Source organism: Myxozyma melibiosi (assembly GCF_037950935.1).
Source record: "Myxozyma melibiosi strain Phaff 52-87 chromosome Unknown BZA70scaffold_1, whole genome shotgun sequence".
Classification (NCBI taxonomy): Eukaryota; Fungi; Ascomycota; class Lipomycetes; order Lipomycetales; family Lipomycetaceae; genus Myxozyma; species Myxozyma melibiosi.
Window position 1 is genome coordinate 3,372,018 of NW_027042915.1, and position 26,921 is coordinate 3,398,938.

General features: G+C 54.6%; 12 protein-coding genes across 12 annotated transcripts; 4 read left to right on the forward strand and 8 right to left on the reverse strand.

Moving 5' to 3' along the window:
• Nucleotides 1-88: 88 nt before the first annotated feature.
• On the reverse strand, nucleotides 89-1,719 carry BZA70DRAFT_265672 (uncharacterized protein; the record flags this gene model as incomplete). The annotated part of the gene is made up of 2 exons (XM_064910979.1): nucleotides 89-929; nucleotides 1,076-1,719. The coding sequence occupies 2 exons, from the start codon at nucleotides 1,717-1,719 to the stop codon at nucleotides 89-91; spliced, it is 1,485 nt and encodes a 494-aa protein (XP_064771423.1).
• A 73-nt stretch (nucleotides 1,720-1,792) lies between these two features.
• BZA70DRAFT_273611 (DNA replication regulator SLD3-domain-containing protein) lies at nucleotides 1,793-6,907 on the forward strand. Its single transcript, XM_064911857.1, has 6 exons — nucleotides 1,793-2,422; nucleotides 2,507-3,711; nucleotides 3,773-4,039; nucleotides 4,107-5,816; nucleotides 5,900-6,187; nucleotides 6,268-6,907. The coding sequence occupies exons 1-6, from the start codon at nucleotides 2,081-2,083 to the stop codon at nucleotides 6,512-6,514; spliced, it is 4,059 nt and encodes a 1,352-aa protein (XP_064771424.1). The 5' UTR covers nucleotides 1,793-2,080; the 3' UTR covers nucleotides 6,515-6,907.
• BZA70DRAFT_48593 (uncharacterized protein) lies at nucleotides 6,831-7,876 on the forward strand. Its single transcript, XM_064915147.1, has one exon. It carries the CDS (start codon nucleotides 6,969-6,971, stop codon nucleotides 7,794-7,796), a length of 828 nt encoding a protein of 275 aa, XP_064771425.1. The 5' UTR covers nucleotides 6,831-6,968; the 3' UTR covers nucleotides 7,797-7,876.
• Nucleotides 7,877-8,454: 578 nt separating this feature from the next.
• BZA70DRAFT_48480 (thioredoxin-like protein) lies at nucleotides 8,455-9,929 on the reverse strand. Its single transcript, XM_064915146.1, has one exon. The coding sequence runs from the start codon at nucleotides 9,678-9,680 to the stop codon at nucleotides 8,844-8,846; it is 837 nt and encodes a 278-aa protein (XP_064771426.1). The 5' UTR covers nucleotides 9,681-9,929; the 3' UTR covers nucleotides 8,455-8,843.
• On the forward strand, nucleotides 9,511-10,623 carry BZA70DRAFT_49733 (exosome complex exonuclease RRP40). Its single transcript, XM_064915150.1, has one exon. It carries the CDS (start codon nucleotides 9,773-9,775, stop codon nucleotides 10,571-10,573), a length of 801 nt encoding a protein of 266 aa, XP_064771427.1. The 5' UTR covers nucleotides 9,511-9,772; the 3' UTR covers nucleotides 10,574-10,623.
• BZA70DRAFT_48930 (vesicle coat complex COPI, gamma subunit) lies at nucleotides 10,577-13,685 on the reverse strand. The gene is made up of 2 exons (XM_064915148.1): nucleotides 13,162-13,685; nucleotides 10,577-13,059 (listed from the first exon to the last, which is right to left on the reverse strand). The coding sequence occupies exons 1-2, from the start codon at nucleotides 13,552-13,554 to the stop codon at nucleotides 10,675-10,677; spliced, it is 2,778 nt and encodes a 925-aa protein (XP_064771428.1). The 5' UTR covers nucleotides 13,555-13,685; the 3' UTR covers nucleotides 10,577-10,674.
• An 840-nt stretch (nucleotides 13,686-14,525) lies between these two features.
• On the reverse strand, nucleotides 14,526-16,555 carry BZA70DRAFT_298566 (kinase-like domain-containing protein; the record flags this gene model as incomplete). The annotated part of the gene is made up of 6 exons (XM_064914611.1): nucleotides 14,526-14,656; nucleotides 14,753-15,590; nucleotides 15,651-15,822; nucleotides 15,879-15,966; nucleotides 16,072-16,145; nucleotides 16,536-16,555. 6 exons carry the CDS (start codon nucleotides 16,553-16,555, stop codon nucleotides 14,526-14,528), a joined length of 1,323 nt encoding a protein of 440 aa, XP_064771429.1.
• A 1,013-nt stretch (nucleotides 16,556-17,568) lies between these two features.
• On the reverse strand, nucleotides 17,569-18,864 carry BZA70DRAFT_273630 (uncharacterized protein). The gene is made up of 4 exons (XM_064911858.1): nucleotides 18,767-18,864; nucleotides 18,376-18,698; nucleotides 18,184-18,306; nucleotides 17,569-18,128 (listed from the first exon to the last, which is right to left on the reverse strand). Exons 2-4 carry the CDS (start codon nucleotides 18,682-18,684, stop codon nucleotides 17,577-17,579), a joined length of 984 nt encoding a protein of 327 aa, XP_064771430.1. The 5' UTR covers nucleotides 18,685-18,698; nucleotides 18,767-18,864; the 3' UTR covers nucleotides 17,569-17,576.
• Nucleotides 18,865-19,717: 853 nt separating this feature from the next.
• Nucleotides 19,718-21,084, forward strand: BZA70DRAFT_273635 (uncharacterized protein). Its single transcript, XM_064911859.1, has one exon. The coding sequence runs from the start codon at nucleotides 19,835-19,837 to the stop codon at nucleotides 20,978-20,980; it is 1,146 nt and encodes a 381-aa protein (XP_064771431.1). The 5' UTR covers nucleotides 19,718-19,834; the 3' UTR covers nucleotides 20,981-21,084.
• BZA70DRAFT_273640 (uncharacterized protein) lies at nucleotides 21,085-22,760 on the reverse strand. The gene is made up of 4 exons (XM_064911860.1): nucleotides 22,438-22,760; nucleotides 22,243-22,381; nucleotides 21,538-22,182; nucleotides 21,085-21,328 (listed from the first exon to the last, which is right to left on the reverse strand). Exons 1-4 carry the CDS (start codon nucleotides 22,464-22,466, stop codon nucleotides 21,206-21,208), a joined length of 936 nt encoding a protein of 311 aa, XP_064771432.1. The 5' UTR covers nucleotides 22,467-22,760; the 3' UTR covers nucleotides 21,085-21,205.
• Nucleotides 22,761-23,006: 246 nt separating this feature from the next.
• Nucleotides 23,007-24,120, reverse strand: BZA70DRAFT_273641 (Transaldolase, enzyme in the non-oxidative pentose phosphate pathway). Its single transcript, XM_064911861.1, has one exon. It carries the CDS (start codon nucleotides 24,044-24,046, stop codon nucleotides 23,072-23,074), a length of 975 nt encoding a protein of 324 aa, XP_064771433.1. The 5' UTR covers nucleotides 24,047-24,120; the 3' UTR covers nucleotides 23,007-23,071.
• On the reverse strand, nucleotides 24,121-26,868 carry BZA70DRAFT_273642 (Bromodomain-containing protein). The gene is made up of 2 exons (XM_064911862.1): nucleotides 26,742-26,868; nucleotides 24,121-26,433 (listed from the first exon to the last, which is right to left on the reverse strand). Exons 1-2 carry the CDS (start codon nucleotides 26,783-26,785, stop codon nucleotides 24,525-24,527), a joined length of 1,953 nt encoding a protein of 650 aa, XP_064771434.1. The 5' UTR covers nucleotides 26,786-26,868; the 3' UTR covers nucleotides 24,121-24,524.
• Nucleotides 26,869-26,921: the final 53 nt, after the last annotated feature.

The following is a 26,921-nucleotide window of genomic DNA, read 5'->3' on the forward strand; positions in this document are numbered from 1 at the left end:
AGAACCTTTCCAAACGCTAATGCCCAAAAGTATATTACAATCTAATGACATCCCCTGACCTGCCTTAACGACTGATGTGAAGAATTTGCTAATCCAATGACGGCGCAAGGCTACAGCTATTTGCCTGCGGCTGTTGTATGGAGAATAAAGAGTCCTGGGGAAGCGGCAACGAGCTCAGTAAACTGTCGCACGCCTTGCCGAGTTTCCGATCCGCCGCCTCTGCAGTTTCGTTCGTCGTCGACTCGGACGACGAGCGACGGCTTGCGAAAGACATGTTGCGCTGGAACCTCAGAGTTTGCCGTTTAGGCTGCTCTTGCTGTTCTTCGCTAGGACCTGCGGATTCAGTCTGCGCTACAGCAGCAAACGAAGAATACAGCGATCGTTTCGCAGTCGCTGGCTTGCTGCTTTCGTCAGCTGAATCAGCAATCCGCGGTGGCTCCCCGAGCGAGAGTTGACTCGGCGAGGCGGAATTCAGAGGGGATAGCTGATCAAAGACAAGTTGCATGCTACTGTCAGCAGCAGCGTCTTTGTCGTCGTTCGTATTCGTGCTGCTGGTTCTGGTGCTTTGGTTGATGCGCTGCGGCTGCGCGCTCGGAAAGGCTGTTGGACTGTATAATGCCCGTGTACGCTCCAGCAGCTTCCTTCTCGATGGACTCAGTCCGTCTTTGGACGTCTTGCGAAGTCGCGTCGAAGGGGTCAGTAGACGATGCCTTGACCGCGGAGACCCGAGGGATAGAATGAGCGCGTGAAGCCCCTCTGGGTCCTCGGTATCCGACGTGATCTCAGATTCACACTCCGACCACTGCGAGCTCGGTACCGTGATATCCTCTTGAAGATTGTCGCGCTCTACGGACATCGGATCTGGCGTCAGCTCCAGACTGTCGTATTCTGTCTCTGGCACGCTCGAGATATCATCTCGGTCTTCGTCACTGTATTCGGGTCATCATAGGAATCTGGAACTTGCGTTTCAAAACTTTTGAGAATGATAGTGCCGCTCTGCTCTTTTCCTGCTCGTCTGGGTAAACCAGGGGAGATCATCCGCTGACTTGCTTGATCTGCATTCACGCGATCGTACTCGACACCGCATCTGCTTTCCATTGTCCTGCTCTTCAACGGCGAGCTCCCACAGCGGTTCAACAAACTCGCGTCATCCCCCAAAATCTTGTCAGATACCGGACTCGAGTTCGGCGAGTCCTGGTAGTACTCCTCGGTATCGGAGCTGGCCACATAGCGCTTCATTTCCTCCCATCCATTCGAGCGCTCGCCGGCCTCGGACGACGTAGACCGTAGTCGCCTGTCCAGCAAAGGCGATGACGAGGGTACCATGTCGCCATATCCGTTATACTCTTCTTGAGCTGCTTTGAAACTCTGGCTCTGGCTGTCGTCGTTGAATTCAGACTTGAGCGTTGATCGCTCGATACTGGTCGACCTAGCATCTTCCCACACGTCCACTTCCTCTTTTATCTCACGTCTTTCCGCAGAGTCTTCGGTAACCTCCTGCTCTCCTACTTCACTCATAGAACTCCCCCGCGCAGCAGTCTCCGCGCTCTCTGAAGTAAAGCTCGAAAGCCGAGCCTGATTATCGCCTCCGCCGTCATTCGGCCGCGGTCTCATCAGCTCATGTAACCTTGGTCTGCGGGGAAATCTAAAACCGTCTGCAAACGCAGCAAGTCTGCTCTGAGAGTACTCTGTCTTTACTTTCTTTCGCTGCGGAGCCATCGGGGGCGGGCGGTGTTTGTATCAAGAGCCTGTGAACGCGCGAGAACGCGTCGCGACGCGCCCGCGGAGGTAAGTTTAAACTCTAATGTCGAGTCTTGTATACTAAAAATGCGCACATTAATACAGAATCAGTAATGTGAGATTGGGGTCTACGATGACCCAACATAAGCTGACTTCCGTCCCAACGAGCCTGCGCGTCGTGCTCACTGCAAGCTTCCCATTCACGACCGACAGGCAGAGAGCAGGGAAAGCGAGTAGAGTATACACCAGCTACAGAATGGCATGCACCGCGAGTGAGGAGTACTGATAGGGTTTTTGACTGCATAACTTTGCTTTACAAGGTAGCGGAGAGAAACAGAGTATGGTTGGAGACGCGGTGTATGTCGGCACTGACGGGTTGACCTCGCGGCGAAGAGAAGAGATCGAGCTTTATGAAGAGCCTTTGACGTCTTCAACAGCAAAAGATCCCGAGGAACTTGAGTCTGATTTAATGATCTACGAGTCAAATAACTCTACGCTTTGTATTTCTGTCGCTAGGACGACTGTCAACAATCGCGCCCTGTCTTCGAAAGACCCTGCGTCGCGCGCGGAAATGCGTCTCACTCCTCCGCCTTCGTCTTCACCAACCCACTCATCTGCTCGAAAACGACGACCTCAGACGGCGCGCTCATCAGCACCTTATATTCGAATTTTTCAGATCCACGTATGTTCCCCTCGCACTTGCCTCACGGTTCTGCTTTCTGCTGCATGTTCTGATTTGATCTAGCGCTAACAAATGTTTGCGCAGCCATACCACGAGTCGTCCTTCCTGGCTTCGTCGGTTTTGACAATCACCCCGATCAAAGCGATTCCATGCGACTGTATGATTCCGGTCTCGCTGCTTTTCCCAGCCGGCGCGACTTCTGTATCCTCTTCACCATCAACATCGTCAACATCGGCAGCAAAATCGTCAGCAATCCCAGGCGCTCCTGGCGCATCGCGCGCATTCTCGATGGTATACCCAGATCTGGAAGAGATGATTTTATTTGTAAAGATAGAGGAAGAGAAAGCACTTGCCGTGGTCGAGTACTTGGACGAGGACGTCTATATGCTCACGCACCTGCCCGCGCACGTCAAGATCAAAGATATTCGAGCGCTTCCGACCACGCCCGCGCTGTCGTCACCAGGTGTCCGGAGGCGGCCTCGACTGATGAGAGGGTTTCCACCACCGCTGCTGAGCAGTGAGGACACGCATATTGACGACCGTCGCGAGTGCGCGAATGGGTTCGAGAGTGTCTGGCGAGACGTTGATTTGACGCGGCAGGTAGTCAGTGATATGAAGAACGGCGTGCGGAATACGCCGTTGACTCTCAATTTCTCTATGAAGCCGCCAACTTTGGCGGCTGCCAACGATACTATGAGCTCTACCCCAATCACTCCAAAATCAAAGACTATGAACACAGCTGTGAATACCACCCCTGCAACCCCGCTTGCTCTGCGCCCACGAGACGGAACTGACTCTCCACAGCAGCAACCACCAAAGACTGCGCACGAGGCACTCAAACACTTCCAGACTCTCTACTTTGAAGCTCTATACGTGTCGAGATCGCCGCTGACGTTCTTCACAAAACTCACGCTGCAGAGATTTCGCTCGCTCTGCGCAGGCAGCGAGATGAAGCACACTGACGTTTTGAATAAGATGATTCTCTCGGTCGGCGAGTTTGACGTCAAGTATAAATCTGGACTGCCGAACATTCTTCTTGAATTTGAAGGTCTGTACGGCAATGACGAGATCGACGTGATCGGCGGCCTGCCTATGTTCTCGTCGGGCGATGGTCGAGCAAAGAGAGGGAAAGGCCGTGTGCAGGTGCCTGAGAATGTGCAGATGTCTGTTGTGGGGCTGGGGTCGCTTGATTTGGAGAAGATGTATATTCAGCGATGGTGGAATGCTGAGGAGCAAGTTCGAAAGATGAAGGGTCGGCAGAAGAAGATTAATGAGATCAAGGAGCGAGAGTGAGTATATTCTGCAGAGAGTGAGGGAAGGAGAGGCGTTTGCTGACATGTCTACTCGCAGAACAAAGCTGCAAATCATTTTGCTATTGGAAATCCTCGCCGCCGCCAAAGACGACCAAGCACATACATCATCCCCATCCTCCTCACAACACGCACAATCACAATCACCAGAGGAGTTGACAAAGTTCACACTACTGCTAGACGTGCTCTTTGATCGATTGCTGATCTGGCAAGCAGTCTCCAGTTTCGACTTCATCATCCAATCTGCGGATAACGAGAGCAAAACCGGCGGCGTGCGCGAGTTTGCGGTGTCGGTTGTGCTGCCTTTGTAAGTTGCTTGATATTTCCAGTTATATTTGTGGCGAGGCTGCTAATGGTTGTTTGCGTGGGTGTAGCTACGGAGCGAAACTTCCTAAAGAAACTGAAAAGATGCTTCGCAAGAGTGGAGGCAGCGATGGCCATCATTCTACTCAGAAGAAAGAATTACCAGTCTTGTCATCATCAACGACGACGACGATCAAGACAGAGTTTGCCTCGCTTCCGAGGTCACCATCCAGAGCGCCGAGAGCGGTAGCAAAACGAAGCCAATCAGCGACGCATTCGTCATCGCCGACGTTACCGTATGCGTTGCCGATTGCGCGCAAGTCCGCTTCTACATCGTCTTCATCTTCGCTGCTTCAGTTCTCAACAGAGACAAGGACATTATCAAACAGCAGCGGCAGTAAACGGAAAGGAATCCCGGTGCGCGGGGGATTGATGGCGACCGTCAACCGGTTTTCCAAAAACACGGGTCGCAGACCTCTGGAGATCATCACGGGGCCGGTGAGACCGACTGTTACTATTCTGCCGACTGCGAGAAAGATGAAGCCGCTGCTGCAGGCGCGAGGGAAGGAGAACCGCGATGTGCGGACGCCTGTGGTCGGTAATGCGGCGAAGCCTGTGGACGAGCGGAGGCCGGTTTTGGCGCTTCCTGAGCCAGCCTCAGTTTTAGAGAGCAGTCGAGCCGAAGAGAGGGTTGTTGAGAAGCGCGTGGAGCCGCCTGAGGTGTCTGAATTGCCGGATGGCGGGTCGCAAAAGACGTGCAGCGGCATACCAGCGTACTTGCAAAAGTTTTCGATCCAGGTACGTTTGACATCTGTCCGATCGAGTAGAATGATACTAACAGTTCACGTCATACAGCCATGTCAGAGTAACGGACTATCCAGCAAATTGACAATGACACCCATCAAGGTCGTGTCTAGGGATATGATTCCGATCTCGCTGCTCCTGCTGTCTACATTCAGCGGCGAGAAGTCTAGTTCGCGGGCGTTTTCGACGACCGGATTCAAAGGACTGCGCAATTCCGAGGTTTTGTTCGTAAAGATCGAGGATGAAAAGCGGCTGGGAGCGATAGAGTATGTGCAAGAGAACGTGTACATGCTGACGAAACTTCCCGAGACGGTGAAGATGAAGATGCTACGAACGCTTCCGATGGCGGCGGGAGGGGTTGGTGCAGAGCAGGTAGGATGCGAGGCCGAGATGGTGCAGAGTGACTTTGAAGGGTTCTGGAGGCGACTTGCGCGGCCGGTGCCGAGTTCTACGGGCGAACACCACGCGCTGTATAACTCGTTCAGTATGGCTCCGCCGCGGACATCAGAGATGAAGGAGGAGAAACAGATCAGGACAGAGACGGCTGTGAGGCCGGTGGAGGTGCCTGAGAGCTGCAGTCTTGAGATGTCAATGGAGGAGTTGACGCGGAGTATGAAGAGGGCTTACTACGAGGCGCTCTATCTTTCTCGGTCGGCTTTGACGTTTTTCACAAAGCTCGGGCTGACGAGGTTTCGACGACAGTGCGGGGAGGATTCAGGGAGGATCATCAAAGTGCTGTCGCAGATCGTGATGACGGTCGGGGCGAGCGATGAAAAGTACCGGCGGGGATTGAGGGAGAGGCTGGGACGGTTGCATGAGGAGTATGATGGCGAGGAGGTGGCTGGGATGGGGGTTGAGGAAGAGGAAGAGGGCGGGGAGGAGGAGGAAAAGTATATCAGAAGATGGTGGGACCAGGATGAGGAGGTACGGAAACCAAAGCTGTGGAATCGGAAGATTGACGAAATTAAGCGACGAGAGTAAGTTGTAAATTTGAGGCAGAGTGGGGTGGAGATGAGTGAGAGAGAGAGTGAGAGAGAGAGCTAATGGTTTTATGCTACAGGACAAAGATGCAGATCATACTTGCGCTGGAGATTCTAGCGCAGGATCGGGAGCGAAGAAGGGCTGAGGAGGAAAAGTCTACGGAAGGAAGCAGTGTGCAAGAGGAAAGAGGGCACGAGAACGAGGAGACCAAGAACCTGAGGACGTTAGTAGAAGTTCTACTGGATCGACTGTACATATGGCAGATGGTTTCCGATGTGGAGTCTATCATCGTAGCGGCAGCGGAAGGCGCGGGTCGGGAGAAGACGGATGAGGTGCGAGAGTTTTGCTTGCAGGTCGTGGTTCCATAGTAAGTGGTGATCCTGTGTTTTTTTTTGTGTTTTTTGTGTTTTTTTGTGCATGGACGATGGCTAACAGCGATGGATGAAGTTTCGGAGCGCGGCTGGCAGAGGAGATCGGGGGGCTAGTGGAGAGGTGCGGCGGGGGGCGGAGGAGAGAGAGGAAGGAGAAGAGGGAGAAAAAGGAGGAGAAGAAAGAGAGCACGAGAGCGCGAACAAAGAAGCCGAGGGAGCCGCGGCCGCAGCTGGTGCGGAAGAACTCGTCAGCGGTGAGGGGAGGTCTGCAGGTGAGCAGTCAGGCGCTGGAGCGACGGCAGGTCGAGCTCGGGGTTCGTTGAAGTGCGGGAGGAGTTTGTGTTGATGGTTCCGTATGTGGAAGTATTGAAGAGAAGACGAGAAAAAAAGACATGTGACGTGGAGCATGCGGATCAGTGCCGGGCCCTCTTTGCGCGGAGGTGGTGTTTCTGGCTGCTGATACAGCGATTCCACTTGCATCTGTTCTACTATCGTGAACATCTACAACATCTATGAATATTCACAATACTCTCAGCAGCGAGCGCTTTCCTGAAACTGCCCTCGGACGCGGGACTTTCTTCCAGGAACAACGAAACCAGGCACCGCCACGCCCGCGATCCACATGACGTAGGCCCGTGCCACGGATTGTGGCGGTGCGCATCGCCGGCCCGCAGAGTATCTAAAGTGCTCCACCGCCCGCCTCCTCCTTCCGTCCTCGTCAGCGCCATCGTCTTCCTCCTCCGCCTCCTCCACCCCTCCGCCTCGTCGTCCGCTGCCATGAACCCCCGGGCGTACCTGCTCTCCGCGGTCTTCACCGTCGGCCTCTTCCTCCTGCTCGCATCCGTCTCCTCGACCTCGTCCTCCTCTTCCGCAGCCGCCCCTTCCCTGGCCCCCTTCTCGGCCATCATCACATCCCCCCAGACAAACACAACCTTCCCCGCCCGCCCCGCCGCCTTTGGCCCGACCCTCGTGCTCTCTGACGACTCTGACGACCAGCCCGCCGTCGCCTTCTCCGGCCTGCTCTATGTGCTAGACTCCCACGGCTGCTCCGTGCAGGCCGCGCCGGACCTGCGTGACAAGATCGCGCTCGTCCTCCGTGGCGAGTGCTCGTTCTACGAGAAAGTGCTCAACCTCCAGAGCTGGGGCGCGTCCGCCGTCATCGTCGGCGACGTCGAGGGCTCCCGCGGCCTGCTCACCATGTCTGCCAAAGGCGACACGCACAAGGCCCGAATCCCTTCGTTCTTCGTCTCGCACGCCTCGTACGAGGCACTCGCCCTCCTCGACTCTGTCTCCATCATCCCCTCGCAGCCGCCGTCGCCCGTGCTCGACACGCTGCTCTTCCTCTTGCTCTCGCCCCTGCTCTCGCTTTCGCTCATCTACGCGCTCTTGCTCTTCCACCGCCGCTACAAGCGCATGCGTGACCGGGCTCCCAAGGCGTTCGTGGACTCGCTCCCCGTCCGCACGTGGGGCGTTGACTCCAACCCTCACGAGAAGGTTTGGGGCTCATCCGATGAGTGCGTAATCTGTCTTGAGGACTATATTCCTGCCATCAGTCGCGTCATGCGTCTGCCCTGTGGCCACGAATTTCACTCGAGCTGCATGTGAGCATCCCTTTTTCTTTAGTGCGTGTGACTAGTGTGACTGACCGTTATTTTTTTCCTTTGATAGTACTCCCTGGCTCACCCTGCGCAAACGCACTTGTCCGATCTGCAAGCGCGACGTGACCAACGCTGGCGAAGATGGAAGCAGCGGCAGCAGCAGTAGTATGCCTTTGCTGGCGACCGACAGCAATACAGATTTAGAAGAGTCGCAGCAGCAGCACCTGCAGCAGCCGTATCTTGCGTCTGGCTCTGATGAAGAGCAGGCTTCGTCATCTTCTTCGCCTTACAGCGTCGTTACTGTTGAGGCGTCGTCGTCAAGTGCTCCGCAGAATCTTATTGACATAAACGATGAGGCTGTTGTGGGTGACGAGCTTTCGTCGACCAATAGTGTTCGGATGGACAACCTGACTCCTTCAAGCGAGAGGTCTCTGCTACTGTTTGCGAACGAGCACGAAGAAGAGAGCGGCAGCAGCAGCAGCAGTCAGTAAATATCTGCTATTGTCTGATAATCTTTTTCTTAAAAAAGTTTATGTTTCGATAGATGCGCTACATATTCTTTTCTCCTGTGTACTATTATATTTCTCTTGATGCATTCTCGGGCGGACGACGTTATGTTTCACATTTGTGACTTTGAGAGTTGCCATTTTTCCTATTCTTCTTGTTCTTTTTGAGAAGTGACATCTGATTGGTTTTTACTATATATTTCCTGTTTCTCTCTTTTTTTTCCACTTTTCTCTTTTTATATTGGCGCGTATGAAGGATACTTGTATTTTGAAGGCGGGCGTCGGAATCTAAGCTCAAAGTAACGGTGTTCTGGGTTCAGTTTAGTTTGTTATGATTTGCCATTGTAATTGTTTTTTTCTTTTTCTTCTGATATTCAGTCAAAGATGGATTGCTTTATTGTACACCTCTCCTCTCGATGTTGATTTCTGTTTGAGGTTTCTATTTATTATGAGCTACGCTGCATTTTTCCTTTTCCTTTTCCTTTCCTTTTCATATTCTTCTTAATTTGATACAGTTATACAAATATAGTACAAATATTAGATATAACTCAATCATCAAGATCATCGTCCTCGTCGTCCGCGTTATTGCGCTCGTCGTCGCTGTCATAGTAAGCATCGCCCTGCAGCTTCTTATCCCGCGCCCGCTTGATATCAGACAGTCTGCGATCAGACTCCTTCACCGCACCCACGTCGACGAGGATCCGTTCGAGATCGTCGATGCGCATGCTGTTTCCGCCGACGAGCGCGAGCGTGACGTACTGCTTCTTCACATCGCCGTCTTTGTACACGAGGAGAGTAGGACAGTTGCGGTCCGGGTAGTTTTCGATTGCGCGCGCGCCCTGGATATCCACAAACTTGACCTCGGGAAAGGTCTTTGCGGCGCGGTCGAAGAGGGCGGCGAGGAGCTTTGACTGCGTGTTCGTTGGCAGCGAGAGGTGGACAAAGACGAAGCATTTGTTGCTGGCGTCGGTAACTTCGGCCTGGTACTCTGGTTTCGCGACCGGGAGGACCGCGCCAAAATTTGAGGCAGCGACGCGGGCCTGCAGGGATTGTAGCTCAGCGAGGCGTTTTGCGCGGTAACTAGCGATGAACTCTGACTCTGCTTCGTCGCCCTCGGGGTCGTCTGCGAGCAGGTCGTCGAGCTCGGAGTCGGACTTGTCAGAGTAGCGGTGCTGCTCTGCGGACTCGAGCGCGCGGCCGAGAGCTTCTTCGATCGCGACCGAGGGCGAGGGCGGGCGTTCGGGGATGATGCCGTGCGAGCGCAGGATGTCGTTCCATTCTGTGTCTTCGGTCGGGTCTACTTCGACCTGCATTGTGCTGGTGTGTGGATGTGGAGATGTGAATGTAGATAGTCGTTGATCAGAAGGAGAGAAGGTGGCTCTCATCGCGCGCCGCACGTGTTTTGAGCTTTTTCTTCCTCATCTTCACTTTGCTCATCTTCACTTCTTCACCTCATCTTCACCTCATCTCCACCAAAATGGCCACACAAATAGGCGTCGTCCTTCCCGGCGACCCGATCCCGCTCGACTCAGTCATCCCTCCTTCGACCTCCGAGCCCGTGATCCAGCTCGGCCCCGGAACCCTCCACATCCCCCCCTCAACCATCCTCCCCGTGCGCGCAGGCGCCCTCACCGCATCCACCACATCCACACCCACAACCTCAACCACCACAATCTACGTCGACAACTCGACAGGCCGCTACACGCCCGCCGTGCACGACGTCGTCATCGGCACCGTCGCCTCCCGCTTCGGCGACCTCGAAAACGCATACTACAGAGTCCTTCTCCCGTCCTCCACCGCACCCCAGGGCATCCTCGCCGCGTCCGCGTTCGCAAACGCAGCCAGCAGGAAAACCCGCCCGAACCTTCTTCCAGGCACGGTCGTCTACGCGAGAGTAGCAGCCATGTCCCTTGCGCTCGGCGAGCCTGAACTCGAGTGCTTCGACGAACGGACGGGCAAAGAGGCGGGGTTTGGCGAGTTGAAAGGCGGCATGGTCGCAGACATCAGCGTCGGTCTTGCGCGCAGACTCTTGCTCTTGTCGTCGGCTGCGGCCGCAAAGGCAAATAGTGGAAGACTTTCGGTTGTTGATGTACTCGGACAGACGCTTGCGTTTGAGATCGCGGTCGGTAGAAATGGGCGGATATGGGTTAACTCGGATTCGTGCGCGACCACTGTCGCAGTCATCAGAGCGATTCAAGAGACTGAATTCATGACTTATCACGATATGCAGGACCACGTTGCTAAGATAGTAAAGAACCTACAACGGTCGCAAAAGTGATTTAATCACAATAATAAAACAATCGCATCATCAATTTACACACACTACTATACTCATTACTAAATTCTTTTTTAAATAACTGAAATAAACATCATCTATCACTAGGCAATCGCCGCCGCAACCATCGGCGCAACAACCTCCTCCTCACTCTTCGCCGTGATCTTGAGCGTCACGCCGTTCTTCGCACTATACGCCATCCGCACAAGCGCGCTCACCTTCCCGCCCTGCACCGTCCGCCCAAACAGCTTGAGCACGTGCGTGGCCGCCTGCAGCGGCAGCTCGCTGCCTTCCAACGGCTGCAGCGACAGACTCGAGATCACGCTCTCGCACGCCTCCGTCAGACCGTTCACGCCTTCCAAGCCATATGTCTCAGAGGCCTCATACGGAAGCGTATCCCACATGTGCTGGAAGTTGCCGATATACGTCGGCACCAGGAAATCGCCCACCCCGAGCTCGACGTCCTCGACCTGGTACTCGTCCTCGTACCCGGTGTCGTCCGGCACGCCCGTCGACGGGTCAAGCTCCTTGCTGATAAAGTGCAACGTGCTTGAGAACGACACCGTCTCGTACTCGCCCTCCGGCCGCGTGAAGGCAACGTACACCGTGCCCTGGCTCTCGGGCTCGAGCTTCGGCAGCGTCACAATAAACTGCTCCTCAAACGTATCCTCCGACGGCGTCGCAATCACAGACACATCCTCCAGCACCGTGTCCTTCAGCGTGTTTTCGATATCAAACTGCAGCACAAGGTGCGCCTTGTACAAGTGCTTCACGCACCGCACCTCGTACTCCGTCTCCGACTCGGTCAGCGCCGCAACGTTCGAGCTGCGCATAACCGCGCCAAACTCCTGCAGCTCCGGAATCTTCGCCAGCGCGGCCGCGTACATCTGCGTCTTGTCCTCGTGCGCACCCGCTCCAGACGACGACGACGCAGCTCCGCCCGCAGACGGCGAGCCCTTGCCGCCCGCGCCCGCTCCGGCGCCCGATCCCGCGCCGCTGCCGTCCATCGACGAGCCAATCACCGGCATCGTCGACGACACCTTCGCGCGGAAGTTGTCCGCGTCGACCTGGTCCCTGGTCAGGAATGGCACGGTCGAAATGTCGAACGCGACACTCGCCGCGTCGGGCCCGCCAGTCACGTACATAATCAGCTGCTGCTCGAGCGCGCCCAGCGACGGCACCGAGTCCGGCGCAAGGTAGCTCTTCGCCACCGGCGTCGGCACCGTCGCCAGCCGCAGCGCCATCGCGGCGCGGTCGCGCACTTCGTCGTCGGGATCGTCGAGGCAGCGCGTGAGCAGGACCTTGACCGACGCCTGCACGGACTCGTCCTCGATGAGCGAGAATTTTGACAGTGCCGTGACGGCGGCGGCGCGCACGATCGAGTTCTCGAGCACGACCCGGTTGTAGATGTAGCGGATGTACTTTGTCGGGTGCTTCGTGCCGGGGCCTTCTTCGCCCAGCAAGTGCAGCACGCGCACGGCAAGCTTGGTGAACTCGCAGTCCTCGATAAACTCGCAGAGGTACGACAGCGCGTCCTCCTTGGACTCGGGCACAAACTTGATGAGGTCAAACATGGCCTCGATGACTGCGCGCTTGAACTCGTAGCCGCCTTCGTCGCGCAGCACGCCAGAGAGGAACGAGAGCATGGACGCCTGCTTGGCAGGGAACTTGAGGCAGAGACTGCGGATGGCATCCACAACAATGATCTTGAACTCGTCCGAGATGTCGTTCATGAATCCGGTAATCTGCTTCATCAGACGGTCGACGCTGGCCTCGTTGCCGGTCTTGAGCAACGTCGTGATGGCGTAGGTCGCGATCGAGCGGTTCGAGTCGTTGATGAGCGACTCAATGTCGATGTTGCACACGTTCACGTTCTGCGGCCGCACCATGGCGAACCGGTTGAGGATGCGGATGGCGGCGAAGCGCGAGACGAAGCGCGGCGACGACAAAAACAGCTGCAGGACGGCGATGGCGGGCGTGGCCTCTTCGTCGGTGACGTCCTTCATCTCGAGGATCGTCTTCGCGGCCTCGAAGTTGACCATGTCGGACTTGTGCTTGAGCCAGCCCACGAGCAGGCTGTTCATCGGACGGCGCATGTTGCGGTCCTCGTCGATCACGCGCGCCACGAACCGGATGAGCATGACGACGGCGGCGGGCGACCGCAGCGAGCCGCCTGCGCCGGAGAACTGCTGGATCATCTTGACGAGCGCCATGCGGTCGTGCGAGCGCAGCTGGTAGAGCAGGCCGAGGGCGTGGTACTGCGTCATGTAGGAGGGCGCGGGGCCCGACATGCCGCTGGCGCCGCCGTACTGGGGGAACATCTTTTGCGCGAGCACGGTCTCCTGGGTCTCGTTTGTCCAGCGGCGGACGACATCGCGCGAGACGGGCAGGAGGTGGTAGGAGCTGACGAGCGCGGCGGTGGAGACGATTGGATGCTTGTCGACGACGGCGGTCTTCATCAGGCGCTCGATAGCCTGGATCGTGGAGGCCTGGAGAGGGAAGAGAAAAGGGGAGGTCAGTGTTTGCGGTTATGGGGGGCTGAGGATAGCAATCGAATCGCGGAGGGCAAAACGAGTAACAATAAGACATACGTCGATGATTCTGGCGAGAGTGCGGATGGCATTGGGGCGGTAGACGACGTCGGAGCTGACGGTGGTGTCCTTCATGATCGAGGAGGTGACCATGATGACGTCGTCCGCGTTCTTTGCGAGCTCCTTGATGACGAGGTAGACCATCTGCCTTAGGGCGATGTCCTTGTGCTGGAAGAGCTTGGTGATGGAGAAGAAGAGGGTGGTGGACTCGTCGCGGGCGAAGGTGTCGCCGGTGGAGAGCAGGTAGGTGAGCTTTGTGAGGAGGACGCGGCACCTGCGCGGCTGGATGGGCGAGGAGTTGAAGCCGGCGATGCAGTCCTGGAAGACGGTCATCTTGTCCATGACGGAGCCGCCGGGGCCGGAGTCGAGGTCCTCGTTCTTCTTGTAGGACATTGCGGAGGAGGCGAGGTGGTGATGGGGGATGCGAGGAGAGAAGAAGGCGAGGAGGCCGACGCAGCGAGAACGGGCCAGCTGAGCAGCAACCGGCCCTAACCCAGGCTGAGTAGTTGCTACAATCAAATACAATAACAGTGGGTATTTAGAAGTAGTTAACAGGAATATAATAGGATCAACAATAATATAATAGAATAGAGATAGAGATAGAATAGCACAACTACTTCGCTTGGAGCCCTCGAGTGGTATCGGTACCTCGGATTCCAGCAATTCACAAAAACAAAGAGAATGAATATCAATCAAACCACCCCCAAAGCAGTACTTTCAACTTCCTCATCTCTACTACTGCTTCCTTCAATCAACATCCCCTTGACATCCCACAGCCACTTCCTCAGTCCGAGACTCGCCTGACGCGCACTTTTTCAATCAGCAATCACTGATTCTAGCAAACGACTCTCCCGGCTGCAAAACATCAAGACGGACGCAATCAACAAACAACAAAGCAACAGTAAAAACAAATACAACAATAAACATTAAAGAGAGAATCGATCGATCGATATCTGATCAAGATGCACTTGCAAAATAAAAACAATCAAGAAAAACACGAAACAAATAGACTGCCAGAGTTAACAAAACATAGAGGCTTCTTCGTCTGTCTTCCAGACTTACTCTCTATCAATAAACAGAAAACAACACAGATAGAGACTCCTTTCTCTCTCTGCTTGAATATCAAGTGCTAGCGCATTATTTATAACCTCTTCCATAACTTTCGACTTACTCCCGCTTGAACTACTTCTTCCCCCACACTATTAATCCCTCTGTCCTCTTACAGACTCCGACGAATCAACAAGTGTGAGATGGCTCAGGCATTCGAGAAGGCTATTTATGTTCAATATAAATAAATAAAAAGGTAGTTGGTTGTCCATCTGGACCTTCGCCCAGTCTCACTTCACTTCACTTCATTCACTCACTTAGTACCACTGCTGCGGGATATTCGCCGATCCTCCCTGCGTATTGTCGTCCTTACGGTACTGCATCTGCTGCGGCATGGCCTGCGGAACAGGCGCGTATTGCTGCTGCTGTTGCTGCTGCTGCTGCTGAACTGAATGCGAAACCATCTGCGGCTGCGTCCCCGTCGGCGTCGTCGCAGGCGTCGTCTTGGCCGACGATCGCAAAATCCTATCCGCGCCAGCGGCACGACGAGCAATATCTGCCGCAACAGGATCAACCGCATCACGAGCGGCCTGCCAATCAGCAACCTTGCGGCGGCTGGGAGTCGACTGGCCAGCCGGTCGCGAGCCACTGCCCGTCATCATCGAGGCCTGCGCAACAGCCGACGGGTTAGTCGACGATCCCCCGCCAACAGCAGCCGTCGCTCGCGCAACACGCATCTCCTTCTCCTGCTGCTCCTGCTTGTCATCAGCCTGCGCTTCCGGTAAAGCACCCGCGTTCTGGCTCTGGCCCGCGTTCTGGACCTGAGCCTGGCTGTACTTGAACATCGTCCAGTCAAACACATAATCGTACTGGAATCCGTCCCGCACAAACAAATCTCTAAACAGTTTTCGGAGATACGTGTAGTCCGGTCGGTCGTCGAACCGGAGCGAACGGGAGTAGTTAAGATAGAGCGAAAACTCCGGCGGGAATCCACGGCACAAGATCTCCGTCGGCGTAGACATCTTCCGCTCCATAATGCGATCGTACTTCTGCTTCTTTGTCGCAGCCTTCAATCCCTGCCACGGCAAAGATCCACGGCAGAAATACATCAATACATAGCCAAGCGACTCAAGATCGTCACGACGAGACTGTTCAACACCAAGATGCGTGTTCACACTCGCATAGCGCGCAGTACCAGTCAAGTTCTTGTTCTCCCGGTACGGAATATGCATGTGCGATCTCGGGTCTCTAAACTTCTTTGCCAATCCAAAGTCAATCACATTGACCTGATTACCCCGCTTGCCAATTCCCATCAAGAAATTGTCGGGCTTGATGTCGCGGTGAATAAACGACTTTGCATGAATAAACTCAATCCGAGCGAGCTAGAATATTTATTGTCAGCATCATAATATTTATCAGCAGAAATTACATCAACTACATACCAATTGATCAGCGAGAAGCAAGACCGTCTTGAGCGAAAACTTGCGATTGCAAAAGTTGAAGAGATCCTCCAAACTGGGACCAAGCAAGTCCATCACCATCGCGTTGTAGTCGCACTCGGTTCCGTACCAACGAATAAACGGAATACCAACACCTCCGGCAAGAATTTTGTATCTAATCAAATCATTAGCATTATGTACTATCTGGAAATGACTAACTTCTAGACTTACACTCTGGCTTCATATTCAAGCTGAGGGTGCTTAGCACGCACAGACTCGAGCTTGATAGCAACTTCTTCGCCCGAGATAATGTTAGTCCCTATAATCAAACGTTAGCATCTCGTCAAAGTGTCTACACGAGCAGTGACTCCATATGGGGACAGCCGCATGTTCTTGTAAAGCCAAGTCACAAGGGCGAACATACCAAGATAAATATCTCCAAAACTACCACTTCCGATTTTTCTGCCCAGCCGGTACTTGTTTCCTATGCGGAGGTCCCTGAGATTCGTAGAAAGAAACGGCGGTTAGAAGAACGGTCGATCGAAATGCATAAAAAATTGATGTAAAAAAAAGCCACGCCGATCAACCGATTCTGCCGGGGTTCTGAAGTTGCCGGTTCCCGCGAGATAAGAAAAAACTAGGCAAAGAATAGAAGACAAAAGAAATGGCGACGCAAGACGATGGTGAGATGTGGGGTGGGGTGGGGTGGGTGGGGTAGAGGACGCGGAAGAGTGTTTGCGGTTTGTGACGGGACGGAACGTCAGTCACGTCGATCGGGCTAAACGGCGGCAGCGGCGGCGAGCGGCCGAGGTGGTTGAGGGTGGCGGGGAGGGTTGATGGCGGGCGGGGAGGGCGAGGGAAAAGAGAGGGAGGGAGAGGTGGACTTACATGGTGGCCAAGGAAGACATGGCTGCGGATGATGAAGAGAGAGGAGGCTAGAAGGAGTGGGAAAGAAAGAGGGAAAAGGTGGGTGGGCGGGAGAGGGCGGGAGGGGGATAGCGAGATCGGCAGGAAGAGGGAGAGGGAAAGACTCGCGCGGCAAGAAGACCAGAAAAAGAGGTAGAAGAAGAAGAGGAGGAAGGAGAAAAGAAAAGAGGATCAAGGGAGGAAGGCGGTTTGGATCGGTTGTGGCGGGTGTTTGGGGCGGGCGGAGGACAAAGGGCGAGAGCGGGAATCTATAAATAAGAACCGAGTCAGCAGGGTCAGCGGAGGTGAGAGTGTTGAAGGAGGAGAGTAGCAATATGAGATGAAAGAGATGCTAAGAAGAACATCTAAAGAAGGGACAAAGCGAAAAAGGATTGAAAGAAAAGAGAAAAGAGAGGCATAGACGTACAGAGGACAGGGGGAAAGCGGGCGAGAGAAGAAGCTCCTTTTGTTGGCAAGAAAAAGAGTAATTCCGACGCACAGCTCAAAGACGCCAGGCTACGAGCGAGCAGAGTAGTCTTCTAAGAGATGAAGAAGAAGGCAGAGGAAAGAAGAGACAAAGGGCGAGGAGGAGAGAGGAAGGGAGCGAGATAGAAAGTGGAAGGCGGTGAAGAGCAAATTCAGGCGGAGAGCGGCGGACGACAATTGTGCGGCACAAAACTCAACTTCTTTCACCACTTGCGCCACTCTCTTTTGTTTACCTTTTTGGTCTTGTTCTTTTCTTGTCTTTTTTGTTTGTTTTGTTGTTGTTTGTTTTAGTATATCTTGTTATTCTATTCTACTATCCTCTACTCTCTTTCTTCTTCTCGCGGCACTACCACCCCCCCTCCCTCCTTCCGCCCGTGATCACCGCAAATCACCCGCCAATCGCGACCGGCTTTCCTGTCCGCGAGCCGTGTCCCGTGCGGCGATTCTGGCCTCTATCTCGAATCATACCATTTGTCCTCTTCTATTCTCTATCGTGATTCTCTATTACTTCTGCTCTATCGTACACTCCTTCCCTGCCTACTCCCGGCTGGATATCCTTCGTAACTCATTACTCGCTGCCGTAGACTCCACCGCCCCTCCTCCTCCTCCTCCTCCTCCTCTCTCTGCCACACTCGCCCGAGTCACCGTAGCCGACGTGCTCGTCCGTCGCAGAATACCCCGTCCAGACATATGCTCGTTCTCGCTCCTATCATGCTCCTCACCGCCACTCTCCACAGACTCCGTCGGCATCAGCGGCGCGCCGTCCTCCGACAGCAGCCCGCGGTCAATCAGATACCGCTCGACGGCGTCCTCAGACTCGGCATACGACGGCAAATGCCGGTCGTTCTCGTCCCACTCCTCTTCCTCGTCCTCGATCGCGTCCTCAACCGCTGCTTCGTCGGACTCTTCGTCGTCGTTGCGCGAGAGCACGATCGACCCGCGCGGACTATCGTACAGTGACTCGGATCTGCGGCGGTACGGCGGCGGCAGCTTTTGTCGTACCTTGTGCTCGAATTGGAGGTTGTGGATCAGTTTCAGAAATGCCTTTGCGCGAGATTGCGTAGAGAATGGCGCAGTAAACATGTGGCCCTAGAGAGTGATTAGAAGGAGAATGGAAGAAGAAAACAGAAGCAGAGGCACTTACATTCTTCAAATAGGCAAGAAAGAACCAGACCTGTAAGTCGCTCTCGATGGCCTTCATCTCCACGATATCCAAAATATCCATCGACGCGCCTTTAACCCCAGCTTGTAGTGGAGCAAGCAGCAACTATATGAGGATTAATCAGTCCCTGCCTCTATCATCTATCAGAACAACCACTATAACAAACACACATACACGCATAGTGGTCACCCACAGCCCCCCCTTAATAGCATGCCGCGCAAGATACGAGTGGAAATACTCCGGCTCGACCGAGCTAAACATCGACGGCTTCTGCGACGGCGTCTCCTTGTACGCGCACAGCTTGCGGGGGAAAATCTGCAGAATCACCTCGTTCGGAAGCAGGATCGGGTCTTCCGGGCCTTCCGGAGTCGGCGGGCGGTCGGGGATATCGTTCTGCTGCTGCTGTTCAGGATGATCATGATCATGGTGCTCGTCTGAGGAGGAGGAATGAGGATCCGATCCAAAGAGGAATGAGAATTTCATTGCGGGTAGAGTCTCTGTGCTGAACTTCAGCTTCGGGACTTGATAAAGAGTTGAGGACAATGCACGCTTATGCCCAACTAACTTTGCGGTATTATAACCAACAGACCTGTCAGTGTGAAAAGAGGTATTATTGATAGTATCGCATATCAAAACAGATATCCAGTCGCATAAAACAACAACACAGACAGCAATCGCATTAAGCAGCGGTGCTGAACACTCCACAGGAAGAGGCTCGGCTACGAGCAGCGCTGGCGAGAGTTTAGACAATGACTAAGGTATTACATAATTGTTATGTCAGCAGTGGGTTAGGTGTGTGCTGAGAGATAGTATAGCGCTATTGAGCAGGCCATCACAGCGGTATCACAGCAAAGATGTGAAGATCAAGAAGATCAAGATGGGGATGGCTTGACCGCCGGGCTTAGACTGATTTTGCGTTATTAAAGAAAGGAACCGCAGGCATCCGAGCAAGCGAAGTTCGGAGGAGTTCGGAGCGCAGGCGAGGAGGGAGGATATAAGAGTAGGAGAAGAGGGAATACGGCCGGCGGGATGGACACTCAGAAAGCAGAAGAAAAGACAAAAAAGAATAAGCAAAAACAAGAAAAAGACAAGGAAAAAGACAAAAGAAGCAAATCAACAATAGAAAGATCTTCAATCTGTGGGTTTGGCGATCGGAGAAGACCAAGAAACCGTCGGCCAAGTGCGACGCCGCTGACGACGGTGGACCGAAAGAGTTGGAGGCCTGAGCGTGAGCCTAAAGAGAGTCAGCGACTGATTGGCACGATTGTGAAGTAGATATGAATACTTATCTATTGAGTGATGAGTGGTTGTTGGTGTAGTTGTAGTAGTTGTAGTAGTTCTTCTTGTTATTCTAGTTATTCTAGCTGTTCTACCATCATATATCATACCATCATCTCAAAGATCATCTCCATCCTCCTCTCCACTACTCCACTCGACAGCTCCGAGTCATCGCTATCAGCCACCATCGGCTGCGCGGATGTGCGGCGTTCACTCTAAACTCTCGCCGCCGCCGTCCTGACTCGTCTCCGCAATCTCTGATATCTCGTCGTCCTCTATAAGTATTCCCGATCCCCGCCTCCTCTCCTCCTCCTCCTCCTCCTCATCATCTCTCTCCACTCACTTCCTCATCACCATGTCCGCCACCGCTACCATCACCCAAACCTCCCCCGCCCCCGCCGACATCCTCCGCGTCGAGCCCCTCCCCGGCCGCTCCTTCGGCGCCCGCATCATCCTCCCGTCCTACGCCAAGGACCCCAAGGACCTCAACGACGCCGACTTTGACCGCCTCTACAAAGCCGTGCACACCTACCTCGTCGTCGTCCTCCCCGGCCTCGCCGACCTCGACCCCACCTCGCAGTACTTGCTCACCAAGCGCTTCGATCCCACCTGCGAGGGCGCCTACGGCCACTCCAAGGAGTTCCGCCACGAAAAGTCCGTCCTCCGCAACGACGGCTCGTCCGTGATCAAGCAGCCCCAGGTCCAGATCCTGGGCCAGGGCAACGCCGACGGCCACGAGGGCGTCGAGAAACTCACCCTCCGCCACCCGACCCACATGTCGTTCCACAAGACTCCCCTGTCCGAGCAGGAAATGGCCGACGGATACACGCGCTTCTACCGGTGGCACATCGACTCTGCCCTCTACGAGCTCGCGCCCCCGGTCATCACCACTCTGCTCGGCATCGACTGCCCGTCCGGAGAGCGCCAGAAGATCAAGGTCGACAACTCCGACGTCGTCTTTGAGTCCGACGTCGCCGCCACCGCCTTCATCTCCGGCGCCGACGCATTCGACTCCCTCTCGGACGAGCTCAAGCAGTTCGCCCTCGGCACCACCGTCGTCTACGCCCCGCACCCCTACATCTACATCTCCGGCGCGAAAGCCACCTCGGACGGCTTCACCATGGTCTCCGAGGGCCTCGAGACCCCGCTCGACGAGCTGCCGCCCTGGGAAGACGCAAAGATCAAGCGCCTGCCGCTCGTCTGGACAAACCCCGTCACTGGCCGCCACCACCTGCAAGTCCACGGCTGCTGCATCTGGAAACTCGAGACCCCCAACGGCGTGCAGGAGCTCGATCAGGCCCGGCAGACTATCCACTCGCTCATGACCCCGCAGCTTACGCATGACCGCGTCTACCTCCACGACTGGCAGAAGGGCGACCTCGTCATCTTCTTCAACAGAGGTGTTTGGCACTCGGTCACCGGCCAGTTTGGGCCTGAAGGTCACCGGCTCATGCACCAGTGCAACATCGCTTCTGGCGTCGACCCCGTCTGCGTCAAATAATTGAAAAGCATTCTTTAGTTTTCTTGCTTTCTTCTAGTTTTTTTTCGTTCAAGTTTTAGTTTAGTTTTTTTCGTCTGGTACACATCTTTCTGCTCGGCGTTTTCATTTTGTATTCCTTATCTTGTTTTATTAGTTATGAATAATCCTAATATTCACTCTTAAACATACTACATGCAACATCTACATCATCTCAAGCAAATCCCAACCACTCAGTAACAGAAGCGCTCAGTAATAGTAACGATACCCCGCCGCAACCGCAATAAGCAGCACCGCCGCCGCCGCCGCCGCAAACGCGATCCCGGTCCAGTCGGCTCTGTCGATCTTCGTCGTCGGCGTGTTCGAGGAGGTCTAGAGGTGAATGGAGTATAAGCTACGATACCAACAATCAACAAGCGAGCTGACAAAAACAATATTATATTGATAACAGCAGAAAAAGAAAAAAAACAAAATTATTAGAAAAAGGAAATAGAGATTAGTACAAGGAAGATCACAGCAGCACACTTATCAACACACACTCCATCAACTCTGCAGAAAGACTACTTAAACATCTTGCGCACCTTATCGAAAATAGAAGACTTCTGCTTCTTTGCCTCACTCGAAGCTGGCGACGCAGCAGCAGCAGCAGTCGGCGTCGCCTCTGGCGCAGTAGCACCCGCGTCTGACGACGGCGCTGTCTCCGCGGCCGTGGGCTCTGCGGCAGTCGTAGTCGGCGTGGGCGCGGTCGTCGAGCTTGGCTCGTTCTCTTTCTTGTCGAACGCAGCTAGCATCTGCGGGTTATTAGGAAGCACGGGGCCCGGAGCTGCGCTAAACGCGTTGAGCGATTCGGGAGCGGCGGTGGTGCTCGTGCTGGTGCCTTTGTTAGTCTCTGAGTTTGTGTAGGGGATCTGGGCTATGTTTGAGGGAATGACGATCCCCGGCGCGGCGTTGAGGGCGTTGATGTGGTCTTCGGTCGTGAACGTCTCTTTGTCTGCAGCAGGCGCGGCAGGGGTAGCCTCAGACGACGAGGAGTCAGCGGTGGCGGTGGGAGCAGGAGCAGGAGCAGCGGCGGCAGCAGCGATGGGGATGCCGCTCTCGGGGATGACGCCAGAGGATGAGGATAGAGCCGAGACGTCAGATTCGTCGATAACGTTGTTCTCAACGCCGGACGAGTCCCGCTCGATCTTTGCGTTGGGGTCAACGAGCCACTGGTCGTCGACGACAAACTACAGCAAGAAAAATCAGTATAGATCCAGAGCCGGGATGTGTGGCACGCACGCACGTACCTTGTAAGTGATCTTCTCTTTAGGAAGAGGGACTGAAACCGTCCACGAGCCGTCGGTTTCCTTGACGAGTGGAGCGGACTTTGACCAGTTGTCGAACGAGCCGGTGACGTAGACTTCGTTTGCGGGTGGATCAGCGGGCCTGAACAGAGAACAGTTAGTGGGAGGAGAGAGTAGGAGAGAGGTGGAAGTGGTTACCATTTGAATGTGTAAGAAAAGCCGCCCATGGTGAGAGTAGTGGTTTATAGAGTAGTTATAAAGGAAGTAGAAGAAGCAGATGATGTAGAGGAAGAAGGGAAGAAGAAGGAGGCGAGGAGTGGAGCGAGCAGAGTCGAGTGACAGAAGACGACGTAATCCGGATTTGTTTATTTTATTTATTTTAATTCCCGTCTATTCCTTTAATCGTCTTAAGTCTGTTCTCTTTCTCTTCCTACTTCCTCTTCCTTCCTTCTCTTATTCCTTCTTCTTGCTCTACTTCTCCTCTAATACTCCATCATCTCCTCCTCCTCCTCCTCTCCTCTCTCTCCCACCGCTGATCTCTGCCTCACCTGGCCCATGTCATCGCCGTCATCGCCGTCATCGCAGCAGCCGCACGCGCGCGCCACCAGAGCTTATGTAATTGCTTAATTACCGTAGATTCTGCCGGCGGTCTTTGGCCCTGTCTTCGGCTAAAAGACTTCCGGATGCGAGCGCTCCGGTTATGCCACCATTGACCTTCTCTATCGCGAATAGTCTAGTCTACTTCTACGCAATTGATACTTAAACTGATTTAGATAATAGAGCATTTATTCAGACTTGACTTGAACATTTTTGTAAACATGGAAACAAACACCTAAGCAGTGATCTTGGCCTTGATGACGTCAAGGAGGAGGATAGTGTCGGCCGCGAACTTTCTTATTCCGTCTGAGAGCTTCTCGGTCGCCATCTGGTCCTCGTTGAAGTCGTAGCGGAAAGTGGACTCGTCGTCGATGTAGGTCTTCTTGGGGATGTCGAGCGTGGCGGCAGCGGCGGCGTCGAGCTTCTTGGGCACGGGCGCCTCGGAGTTGTAGAGCTCCTCGAGCAAGTTGGGCGAGATGGTCAAGAAATCGACACCGGCCAACTCGGTGATCTCACCGGTGTTGCGGAAAGAAGCGCCCATGACGATGGTCTTGTAGCCGTACTTCTTGTAGTAGTTGAAGATGCTTTGCACGGACTTCACACCGGGGTCCTCCTCGGCGGTGTAGGTCTTGCCGGTCGAGGCCTTGTACCAGTCCATGATACGGCCGACGAAGGGCGAGATCAAGGTGCAGCCGGCCTCGGCGCAGGCAACAGCCTGGACGTACGAGAACAGCAGGGTCAAGTTGGTGTGGATCTGGTACTTGGACTCAAGCACGCGCGCGGCCTGGATACCCTCGTAGGTCGACGCGATCTTGATGAGCACGCGGTCCTTGTCGATTCCCTGCGCCTTGTAGAGATCGATGATCTTGAGCGCCTTGGCGATCGTGCCCTCCTTGTCGAACGACAGACGGGCGTCGACCTCGGTCGACACACGGCCGGGCACGATCTTGAGGATCTCGCGGCCAAACTCGACGAGGAGCTGGTCGAGCGCCTCCGAGGCCTGCTCCTCGACGGTCGAGCCGTGCGCCTTGCCGTACGCGACAGCGGCGTCAATCAGCGACGCGTACTCGGGCTTCTTGGCCGCAGCGAAGATCAGCGACGGGTTCGTGGTAGCGTCCTGGGGCTTGTACTTGGCAATCGACTCGAAGTCGCCAGAGTCGGAGACGACGACGGTGCCGGTGGCCTTGAGCTGCTCGAGAGAGGAAACCATTGTGTGATTGAGTGTGGGTGAGTACTTGAGGTAGAGAAGGGATGTGTGTGTGGAGAGGTCGGGGAAGAAGAGAAGAAGAGGGAAAAAGTGGCGGAGAGCGCAAGTCTTATTTAACTCGCAGCTCCCACGCGGGCGGGCGAGTGAAGCCCGTGGCTGCTGCGCTCCTGCGCTCGGCCTACAACCTTCCGAGCCTCTCCCCACCTCCATCGCCTTCTCTTCTCTGCTTCTTCTCGTCTGGTAATTCTCGCCTCCATTGGTATTATCGTACACTCTCCTTCTCCTTCCCTGCTAGCTTACTATATCTCACAAACTAACAAACAGAAAGAAAACAAGATAAAATAGAAAAATATTAGTAATATGAAAGAAAGACACCCAAGCACTCAATACACTATGTATATAGAATATAAAAAAACATCAACACAAAAACAAATTTCAATAGTAAAAAATATACAGATTGCATTTCTTTCAATACAATTAGCTACTCCTCCTCCGAGCTCGACTCGTCTGAGTCCTCCTCTGACGACGACGACGAGTCATCCGAATCCGAATTCTGCATAGTCTTAATCTGCTTCTCCAGACTAGCAAGCTTCTTCTTCTGATCCTTCTTCTTGCTCTTCCCCGCCGCACCCGCTGTCCCTGACGACCCAGGCACCGACGCTGACGGCTTCACCGTAGCACCAGGTGTGTTCTTCGTCACATAATTGTACAGCTTCACAAGCGTAAACGGATCAAGCTGGTCAACGTCCAGCTCGATCTCTTCTTGCTCCGCGTTCTTCAGATGCGGCATCGACTCCTGAATCATCTTCACAACGTGCTGCAGCTTCGGCGCCGACAGCTCCATGATCTTCTCCGACAGCTCCTTCTTCATGTCGTAAGACACATGCGGAACCGGCACCGTCGACCCAGCCGCGCCCTTGCTTCCTTTCCTCTTTGTCGACGTCTTCTTCTTTGACGACTCTTTCTTCTTCTTCTTGCTCGCCTCCTTCTTGGCCTTCTTCATCATCAGCAGCTGGCTCTGCATAGCCATCAGCTGCTGCTCGAGCAAGTTGATCTGGTCACTGTTGTCTTCTTCTTCTTCGCTCTCTTCCTCTGACGACTCTTCAATCGGCGACTCCGTCACCCGCGCCGGAGGCGGCGCTGGCTTCTCGGCCCACTTCTTGTCGAAAATCATCTCGAGCCGGTGTCCCATCGCATTCACCGGAGACGACTCCGGATTGAACTTGTAGCAGTTGCGGAACATCAGCCGCACATCTTCCTCAAACTCGTCGCCGGTCTCGTACTCGTTGTTGTTCAGCTTGGCCTGGATCGTGCTCAGGTCCATCGGCTTCTTAATCACCTTGAAGTACGACGGGCAGTTCAGCGCCACCGGGTCAACCGGTAACAGAAACGGGTACGAAAACGCCTCGTACTTCTTGCTCTGCAACTCCTTCAACACCTGCGAGCAAAACTTCAGCTCGGCAGCGTATTTCTTCCGCCGAGGCTTGGACTCGCTGTAGGGCAGGTCCTTTGGCTTTGGCGGGTGGATCTCGCGCTTCGGCCGGCCAGACTCGGCCGAGGTAGAGTCACGGCGGATGATTGGGATTCCAGACGGAGTCAGCGCAAACGCCTGCTCCGTCGTGCCGTCCTTTGGCAGACTCTTCTTGCGCTTGCCGCTTCCGCTAGCATCCGGCTTGACCTCAGCCGGCGGCATCTGCTTGAGCTGACGCTCGAACGACGTCTTGAGACTGCGGCCCATCTCGGCGATCTTTGACTCTGGGCCGTTGTACCGAATGCAGTTGCTGACAATCAGCTCAAAGTCAGTCACAAATTGGTCAATGGTCGCGTACTGGCTCGATGTGAGTTTCTTTTCCATTGTCGACAAGTCCATCGGAGTTGTGATGACGTTCAAGTAGTCGGGAATGTTGAGCTTGATAGGATCGACCGGGACAAGGAAGGGGTATGCGTCTTTGAGCCGTTTGAGTGACCGCAGCATGGAGTGCGCGTATTTTGTCTGGTGTTTTGGGAGAGTAGTGCCGGGGGGTACTGGTGTAGGAGCGGGAGAGGAGATGGGGTTGACGGAGGCAGGGGTGGCGTCGGAGGGAGCTGGTGCTGGTGTAGAAGCTAGCGCAGGCTCAGGCGCGGCAGAAGCCGGTGCTGGTGCTGGTTCAGGAGCAGCGACTTCATTTTCTGTGGTAGTAATTGCAGAAGGAGTGGCGATGGGAGCAGTGGCCGGCTCTGGCTGTGTCGTCTGTGTGTTGTCTGTGGTCGCGGTCTCGTCTGCGTCGGATTTGATGCGCTTAGCAGGGGGCTCGCTGTCAGAGTCGGGCGCGGCGTGGACTGGTCTGTCTGAGGGGTCTGCTGAATCTGTGTGGTGGAGGGGAGGGGAGGGGATGGGGGAGAGAGGGGGGCTGAGTCTTTTGAGCTGGGGAGGGAGGGGGGGAGGGAGGGGGGTGCGACGGGCTCATCCTTGACCGAGTGACTGGGGGGTGTTAGTGGTAAGAAGAAAAGAAAGAAGGAGTGAGAGTGTATGTCTGTCTGTCTGTATGTCCATATGTCTGTAACTGTCGATGGCGATGGCGATGGCATGGCGATGGCACGATGAGACGTGCGTGGTAGAGGCGCGACGCGTACAGACAACAACAGACACAGACACAGACAAGAGACAACAGAAGACTGCACACACACACACACACACACACAACAACACAACACTCACATCAACTCTTTCGCCAGATCGGCGGCCGGGTCCATGATTGCCATCAGCAGCAGAAGCAGCAGGAAGCAGGGGGACAGCGGAGGGTAACACTCACACTGAGGGTAAGGGAACAGGCAGCGCTGCGGGAGGAAGCGGAAAGAAATGGGAGCGGGGGCGGGCATGAATTTATTGGCCACCGAC